At 37.9% G+C, this 9,624-nt stretch overlaps 1 protein-coding gene across 1 annotated transcript in view; it reads left to right on the top strand.

Moving 5' to 3' along the window:
• The window catches only part of CAMKMT (calmodulin-lysine N-methyltransferase), a 223,457-nt gene extending 214,960 nt beyond the window's left edge, over positions 1 to 8,497 (top strand). The window contains exon 11 of the mRNA XM_054064258.1: positions 572 to 8,497. Within this exon, the coding sequence (XP_053920233.1) occupies positions 572 to 649 (78 nt within the window). The 3' untranslated portion in view covers positions 650 to 8,497. The remainder of the gene's footprint in view (positions 1 to 571) is intronic.
• The last annotated feature ends 1,127 nt before the right edge of the window (positions 8,498 to 9,624 follow it).

Consider the following 9,624-nt stretch of genomic DNA (forward strand, 5'->3'; position numbering starts at 1 on the left):
AACACATGAAAAATTATCTCTAGCAATTGGAATAGTACCCCTCTCTTTATCAGGTTATAATTCTTTCTTCCATTAAGGATTTTTTAGATTAAACAGAATTAATAAATAACCCTGCATTACAGGCTTGAAAGTGGCTTGCAATTATGTAAGCATTCAGGTAAGATTATGGTATTTCAGAGGTCTGAGACAATTGTTGATCTTAAATACCAAATGTACAGCAATAGTTAGGCTGATTAGGAATAAACTTTTAGCCTTTGTTCTAAAGTTCCTTGCCTGGTGGATTTAATTCAGACCTTAAATCTCACTTGAATGTAATTTATTTAATACAGCAATTTGGGAACTCATGTTTTTTATGTGATGTTCAAGTATTTATTTCATGAATTAGTTTGTCTACAAACTCTGATGGGCTCCTGATAATAACAGACATACTGTTCCATGCCTGTGATAGTATTTGACCTTAAGATTTCTTTTTTGTAGTTATTAAATGTTTAATTTTTATTAATAGCAAGAGCTGTCAATATTTAAAAAATGCTTTCATATTTTGCTCACTTTATCCATTTTTTATTTGCAGTTGAAAAACGAAGAAAAAGATACATATGAGGAAAACCTCCATTACCCTTTTCTTCTCATTTTAACCAAACACAGATAGAAGATGACATTTTTTTTTTGTTTTAAGGTGGACTACTGAAAATCAGTCTGTGTGTGTGGATAGTCAGGAAGTGGATAGGGTTCAGTTCGCCCCCCTTTGTCCCTGTGTCGTCATGAGAGAAACATTTATAGCGTAAACATGGAAGAAGATATTGTGTCGTGTTTCACAGTGTGTAAACATTGAGATACCTTTTTTGTATGATTTCAGAACTTATTTTTCCTGTTGTATTCCAGCCTAAAACCAATGAGACTTCACATGTATACATTAACAAAGGTGCAAAGGTGGCTTCCTTCTCTTGTGCCTTTAAACTTGCATGTACCTGTATATCTCTTTAAATGTTATTTTGGGGGTGTTATTTGAAAATATGTGAATAATGTACTTTGTGGGTTTATGTAAGTTGTTCTAAAATAGAAATGCATTAACATTTACTTAGTAGGGAAATAGTTGTCTTAAGATCATTTCAAAGTGCCCCTACTGAATGCTCGGATTTTTCTGCCTTTTTTTAAAAAAAAAATTCCACTGTTGATTTTTCTATCCATGACTGAAATGTCCTCATTTGCTTCAGCGTTGAAGGCTCTATATATATATATGTGTGTATATATGTTTTTTTCCAGCAAGACTTTTCCTCCTGTAGATGGATAAGAAATTATGCATCAGACAAAAGCCTCATAAACTGACCATTTGTCCTTTGGACACAATAGCCTGCCCAGCCCCTCTGCTCCTCCTCTCCAATTATGTGTGATTAGTCTCAGTGTGTTGTGTCAAGAAGGGGGAGTGTGCTGAGTGCTTATTATCTGTTTAGGTACAAGAAGAGCACATTTAGGTTCTGACTATGAATGGAAAGTGAGCCTTTATCAGGACTAAAATCTAAATGATACTGTCCTAGAAATCGCTCTTAAAAAAAAAAAGACATCATTTTCTGATAAATTCTGAGAAACACTCTAACAGCTACAGCATTTTATTGTGTAATCAAACTATCTCCCTTGAATTAGTTTGTATTGTGATATATTGTGGCCCAAGTATTTGATAAACAGTTAATGTGACTTTCCTTGTACCAGGAAAGGCAAAAATCCTGGAAAGTAACAGGAGCAATTTAGGTTTCTTGAACAGTTTAATAGTCCATTTTAATGAGTTCTCAGAAAAATAACATGTATCATTAAAGAATCCTGTACAGTGTCTTATAGCCACAACACTTTTAAGACGGTGGAAAAAGAGAGAGAGGCAGAGAGCATGGCTGAGAGAGGGAAGTACAAGATGCAAGGAGGTGTAGAGGAAATACATTTATTAAAAGACTGCAATTCGGCAATAAGCATTCTTCCATATTTAACAAATTGGGCAGCATGTAAACCACAAGCTCAGGAAAGGCCCTTTCTCTTTGCTCTTCTTCTCAAACAAATTTCTTCACTACCGGTTTGCATGTCCTTGTATTCAATACTTTTTATGCTCCATTAGAGCACCTAGATGGATCTCAGAAGGCATAGGTCAAGTCGCAGTTAGATCATACATTTCTTTCTCACAAAAACTTGAATTGCAATGCCAAGTGATGGGCTAACATCACAATAACAGCAATTTATTCCTCTTTTGATAAAAAGCAGCCTATTCTCAGTGTTAGATAAAGATCAGGGGCAATGCAAACCAACCATTTATCCTAGAACTGAGTAGTATGTCTCCCTTATAGCTGGCATGAGTTTCATATTCAAACTCTTGTTGGAAGATACTTGTCTAGGAAGAAATCAGCAGCATTTAGGTGTAATTTAAAATTGCTGTGAAGGCGTCTCTAGTTCAATTAGTTTTGTTTTGCTTGTCCCACACAGCAGTGCCTTTGTTTTCTCTAAAAACATGTACAAGGAAATCTTTATAATCAGCAAAGGAGTATGAAAAATAGTGAAATACTAAAATTTGTGAACCTTTTGGTTTTGAGGCTTGAATGTCTGCTGTACAATAACCTAATAAAGATTGCCAAAAATAAAGCCAGTGTCACCGAAAACTGTGGGTTTAGCTCTAAGAAGAAAACAGTTTTACTCAAATTAGTAGCTGATAATTGCTTTTTATTTCTTTAGTCTCTGTCATTTGAGTTGAAGGCTTTGCACAGGTGCTGCCATCCCTAAAGTGTGTAATTGATGGCTTGTTCACCAAAGATGCATTTAGGCTTCCTCCTGCAAACTCATATTGGAGCTCCACAGGCAGTAAAGTTACTCATCTACATAAGTGCTTGCAGGTTTGGTCCATGTAGATATTTCTAGAGGTATATAAGCAAGCTTTTTTCTTGGTTTTTTGTTTTGTTTTGAAATGGGTATTGAACACTCACATATGTAAGATTTACTGTATAAGAGGTACTAAAAATGTTCCTTTTTACAGACATCTCTGAGTCTCCCGTGTTAGTAAGGACTTCATGAATTGTTAAATCTTATTAAAAGCACAGTGTTTATTAATACATTAAATAACTTTGCTAAGAAAATATGAGGCAGTTTATAAAATCATGTTTATATCAGAGCCTTTCATATGATGTGCTTTAACTGGTCTATGATACCTTATATATTTTTAATGATGCAGTTTACTGTGTTCTGTAACAGAGTACTGAGCTTAATTACTTTGTGTTTGCAAAGCACTTTGAAGATGAATGACACGGTGCAAAAGCTATGCTGTTTTCACTAGGAATGAAAATATTAGGCTGATACAAGTTTTTCTTCATGTGTGTTGGTAGGTTTTAGAGCAATTTTGTGTTTTCCCCTCCTTTCTCAGAGGGAAATGGCAGAGGGAAATGATCTTCTTGTGGACATCCATTCCCTTGGGCACAGCTCTAATGCAGCTGGTGCCACTGGCAATGAGTTGTGATCTTCAGAATATAAAAGAACAAGGGAAAAAATATATTCAATTTTCTGCTGTGAGATCTGGCAAAGGCTGTCCTAAAAATGACAAAAAAAAATTAAAAATTTCTTAAAAATTACAAGCTAGTCCTGTCTGATAGCATTCTGAAACAACGTGAAAAATCTTTCTGTTTGGGAAATAAGTTTGATTTGATATGAAAAATCTCTTAAGAATGTGATATGAGGCAGGAGAACTTACCACCCTTGGTACCAGTCCAGCTGCAAAATCCTTATTAGACAAGTCATTCAAGTTTTTTACCTTTGGTTTAATGGCTACGTGTTTGCATGAGGAGGGAAGCAGGATTAAAATTGTTCCCCCATGAAAAGCATCTTTACATCTTGAGCCTGGCTGCATGGGGTTTATCAAGTGTTATATCTCCATTACAACTCTCCTTCTCTGTTCCCGGAACAAAAGAGGATGCAGTGGGTGGAGCTTTTGATCCACCTCTTGATATGGCAGGTGGCACAGCTGATATGGCAGGCGGAAGAGGGAAAAGGCAGCAACACATTGCGATTGAAACAGAGCAGGGTTTTATTACTGTCTTTCACCCACTCTCACTAATGCAAAAAAGGAAGCAATCAGGTCCCTGTCTTTTCACAGGGCAAATTATAAATGCATAGTTTAGCCTGGATTTCTTTAGGTGTGGTTTTCTTCTTTAAATAAGGGAAGGAACAATGATGTCAAATTGCAAATTCCTTTAGCTCTTGTGAAATGGTTTGAGATGCTGGAGGAAGGTGCTAAGGCAGTGTGCACTGGTGTTTATATCTAAAACCTTTTCTGTTCAATGTGGTCATGCTGTGTTGTTTCCTCAGAAAGAGAGTATTTTTTACTTTCTGTCTTTTTATTCACTTTTTATGTTCTCCTGAGTCAGATTAAGACACTTTGTCATGCCTTTGCTGTCACAAATCAGTAGCTTAATGTTGGTTGTAAGCACACCAGCATCTTCTGAAAGATGGTTTTGTTAGCATACCGGTATCTTTTGAAACATGGTTTTAAAAGCTGGTTTTCAATATTATTCTCCTCTGCACTGCAACAGCACTTACTTAGCCCAGCCAAAATGAAATCACCCTGGTGCAAAACCCCACAAAGCTAAAAGAAAACCAATACATGACTTAGTGAATTTGCAGCTGAATGTTTCAATAAAGGGGATGACTCCTCTAAATCATGCCTATTAACCATAGAAGGGGACCTGAGGTACACACAGTGTTGCTGTATCCTTTGCCTATAACCATTTAAAAAGCAGACAGTACACTCTAGAACTGACCCCAGATTTTGTGAGACTAAGTGCAGCATCTCTGCAACATCCATCTCCCTCTCCAACCTGTGGACTCTGTTCAAACAGCTGAATGTAGCAAACCTAACTTTTATTTCCCATTTTTTAAAGGGCTTAGCCTATTAAGGCTCTTTGCTTAGTCAGCATCTGGCTTGCTGCCAAAAAGCCCAGCATTTTGTTGTGGCTGGGTAAAAGCTGGATATTTTCCATCTCTGTCCAACAGCGGCATTGGATCTTCATTGTCTTCTTGTGTGTAAAGTGTGTGTAAAGTAGAGGGAAGATGCATGGAGCAGTAGTCCAGATGGCATTCCACAGCCTGAGAAGAAACATCTTGACCCTCGAATCTGGGTTAAACTCAACAGATGCCAAGCCCCCAAAAACAAAGAGCTGTCATGGCTGACGACAGCAAAGGAGCGATAGGCCTTCAGTAACAGAACGTATCTTTTATTTTGGATGCATTTCCCTGCAGAAACCCAACACAGTGTCACTTGTGGAAGACTGCTGATTAAAAAGATGTGGAAAAACAAAAGTAATGATTCTCTGCGTTAGGCACCTCCCGCCTTCAATTGTAAAATGTTGCCCCTGGGTGATGGGTTACGCTGGCAGAAGAGGATTTGAACGCTCGGCCTGTGTTGTGCCCTGCCAGAGCATGCATGCTAAAAGACCTGTTATTTTTTCCTGACTCTGACTTCAATTAATGTACTTTTAAAATGATTAAACATATCATGCTGTGACTTCTAAAATGTCAACAAGCTTCTAAACTTGGGAGACAGGAATGTAATAAAATAGATAATAGGAGATTCAATAGTTAATAGAGGCCCTGAAGTGTGAGTGTATACAGTAGCTGTATATTGGAAACTGTGCAAATGAAGATGGCTTAGTATTGCAAACTGAGGAAGAAAATTGTTTTTAATTAGCACCTTCATAAGAACTGCTGATTAATACTGTTTGGTTTGGTGAAAAGCTTTCAGCTGAGTAATTTGTACAGCCATTACAACAGTTTTGTTAGACCAGGACTCCTGTTGTTAAACACAAACAGCAGATGATAATGGTGGAAGATGAGTTTGTCATGTAACAATTTACCTTATTGAAAAAAGCTTTATATAAAACCCAATACAGTAGGTACCAGCAGAAATCACATATTTAAAATCCTTTCAAGATTGCAGTGTGCGATGCTGGTGTGTTTTTTCATGGACTAGAAACAGATTTTATATCATTTATAAAATTATATATACAATTTAAAGGTGTTGTAGCATGGACAGACCACTTTACTGGTAATGCTTTACATCAGGACAGTAAAGTGCTGGTATATTCAAACACTTCCTAAGTATATAAAGTAGGTCTAAAAATTGAAAGGTAATTAAGTAGTATTGTTCACATGCAAATGTATGTTTGTGCATTATGCACTGAAATTACGTCTGCTGTTTGTGCAATGTCTAGCATTTATACCTAAGGTTTTAAGGAGATTTCTCCCAGGTTAGCTACTGTTTGCTGCTTTTGCTTCCTGTTCTTTTCAACTAACAACAAAAAATTAAAACCCGTTATCCATGTCTCCGTAATGCAGGAGCATATGTGTTTTAGTGGCCCAGATAGGAAATTTAGTGCAATCTATAGAAACAGAGGGATTTTATTAAACGTGGCAACAATGAAGGAATATCTGAACTAAATTATGACGCTAACCAAGGATGGTAAGATCTGTAAATTATTGGAGTGCTATAATAGAACATGAGAGTTTTCCTTTAGACAGGCCTTCGGGGTAATAACAAGGGTTGAGACTCACGACAGTGCCAAATAAGCTTTAGACAGCATAATAGTCTGCAAAGAAAAGCCACAGAGCACTAATGTAAAAGAAGAGCTGTCCACCACATGCAGTAAAAATCACCAAAGGTCATTTTATGGTAGCAATTGTGACATAAAATTGGTGGTCATGCTACATGTCTAATACTCAGCACAGCTTTATAAATGATGGGCCCCTAGCGATGGCTGTCATTAAGTGCTTTCATCATAATAAACTTTAAACTGTTGGCTTTATGAATCGCCAGCCAGCTTCAGCTGTTCGTTGGATGGAGCTTGCAGTGCCTTAAGTGTGACAAGGCCTATTAGGAACTGCAACCATGTTTCAAGCGTACTTGGCTTTCCCACTCCTGGGGTGATTGCTGCCTATTAAATGGCATCTGGGAAGATTTTCCTCCAGCAATCTCTGATCAAGAGCTTTTTTGGGCTTTGACCTGCATTTCCTTCAAGACTTTCTCTGAGGAGTTTTATAAGAGCAAAACTCCAGAGGATTTATAGCCACTTCTGATTAATACCTTTTCAGTTTTTCTAGCAACTCTCCCACTGCTACATGGAGAAAAGCTTTCATTGTTCCTAAGGTGCTTATTTGTGACCTTTTCTCTGCTTTCTGATTCCCTCTAACATGTTCTCAGTGAAATCCTTGGTGTGCAACCAAGACAGTTGCTGAAGTTGCTGAAGCTTTGTGTGGAGTGGCTTTGATAGTTAAAAAAGAAAATTAATCTAGAAGGAACTCCTCCCATTTCTATTTCAACAGTGGTCTTGCAGCTCACGGTTAACAATTAAATGCCAATGGTAGCGATTTGCTGTCATAAATAGTGTACATGCCATTTAAGGTAGAGAAACTGCTAATTCCTTAGGACTCCTGCTGAGAGGAATGCTGCTACATAATTATAACAAATTTCTTCCTCAAACCATGCCTCTCAAACCCCTGCACGGAGAAATAACCTCTGCAGTCCGTTCACAGGCGAGGAAGTGAGCTCTGGCATAGCACGGCCGCATTCTTCCTTCCAGCAGCTTCCTTTCTTTGTAAGGAAATTGCCTCAGTCCCGCATTTGTTTGCAGCCCCTCACTATGTCAAGGCGACATACGCAGAGGAGCAAAACCTGATGTGTGCCCAGCTTTGAAAAAGGTCACGCCAGCACCCAGAAATGCACAGCCGTCTCACTGGCACAGCAAGTCTCGGTGGAGACCCCTCATCGAGCAGACTGCCAAGAGCTGAACCTGCTCTCGACTTGGCACAGGCTCGAGGCACAGCCCCCAAGGTGGCACATTCCTGGAGCACGGAGCATGCCTGCAATAACTGTACTGCTGAAATATAAAGTTTTGCATATAAAGATTTCATGAACTAGATTATATTTTCATCACCCTTATGCATATGAAGTCTTTTAATTTCTATAAATCTTACAGTGAGTTGGAATTAAATCGTATTAGTGTGAATAATAAATGTTTAGGGATCACTCATCTAAGAACTTGTAGTATTTAATTTACAAGGACTATACATTTTTCAAATCTCTTAACACAGAACTTTAAGCACTTCTTGAGGTTTTTTTTTACAAAAGAGGATCTGGAAAGCAAAAATGCTCTATTTTTCCCAGGATCCTGAATGAGTGACTTAGGAGGTATTGTAATTGCAAAAGCTCTCTGTGTGTAAGAACCTGGCTAATACTCTTATTAGCATCTTTTTTAATCCAGGTAACATAATAGTCAAAGTGTCAGATGAATGTCTCAGAGGTGGACTATTAAAAAATAAATTGCAAAACCTTTGAGAGATTAGCATTTGAATCCATCCAGGAGCTCCTTCAGTTCTTGGGTGTGGATCAGAGTCCTTAAAGCTAAGTTGCTATCACAAACCACATCAGCCTCCAAGTTACTCTGAATGAGAAGACAGCAGCCACAGTTATTAGACTTAGCCCTAGACTTGTTTCCTCTGGGAAGCAAATATACAAAATGAGGTTTTCATTGTGAGAAGAGCTTTCGTTTTCTGAAACCTTTCATTTCTGAAGAAATTTGAAAAGCCAACAACAAATAAAATACATCAAAACAATATTTTCAGAGGAAGTATATATTATTTAATCCATAATAATGATAGTTAGTCCTTAAACGGGGTAGCGCTTTGCATGTTCAACATGTTTTTAGAGTCATTACTCAACTAGCACCATGGGCTGATAGAATACGAAGTGGTTTCCCTTTTCCCATGTCAGGAAACTGAGGCAAAGACATGAAGTAACACACAGAGAAAGACTCCGTGGGAGGCAAAATTGCATTTATAGTCCAAGTTTCACTCAACAACTGTTCTTACACAGAACACCTTCATCCATCTGGCAGACTTTGTTTTTATGCTCATTGTTGGCATACCCCAGGAACTGCATGTTTTACATCATCAAATATCATTTGAAATTCCTTGAAGGGGTTACTGTTCTTTCTGATGGATGGTACCAGTACTGGATTTTTCAACAGAAGTACTGAAACACAGACAGGAACCTATGGTGTACAAGAAGTATTTTAATTTGTCATCTCCCTTCCTCTAACGCATTTTAGCAATAAGCTGCTCATTTTCAAAAGATGGTAAGAGCACTGAAGAAAATACATAGAACTCTGTCATATTTCTATAGGAGAAAAAGGTTGCTTATTTGTTTGGAGGGAGCACTGACAATTGTTCCTACAACTTCTTTTTTGCTGTTTTACTCTTTGTAATGTTATGCTGCTTGGGGGGGGAGTGAGAGGTTTGTGCCTAGCAGCATTGACTCTACATTAACTCTTTCCTGTCTCATCAGGAATTTACAGAAACGCTTTGGCCATTTTTTCGAGACTGGTACTTCCACAATTCTGCAGGTAGTTGCTTTGCTACTGGAAGCTTTAGGGATGAGAACCACACTTAAAGAATTTTGCAGCGTTAACTTCAAAAGGTCACAGCACAGGCCTTAGAACTGTGTAAGCGTATTCAGTAAGTGACGCTAACAGTTAAAATGATGACACAACAAGAAGCAAAGTGGCTATTTAACCTTCTGTTCCCATTACAGGGAACACCAGTGGCTCAATA

This window comes from Cuculus canorus, chromosome 3 (assembly GCF_017976375.1).
Source record: "Cuculus canorus isolate bCucCan1 chromosome 3, bCucCan1.pri, whole genome shotgun sequence".
NCBI classification, from domain to species: domain Eukaryota; kingdom Metazoa; phylum Chordata; class Aves; order Cuculiformes; family Cuculidae; genus Cuculus; species Cuculus canorus.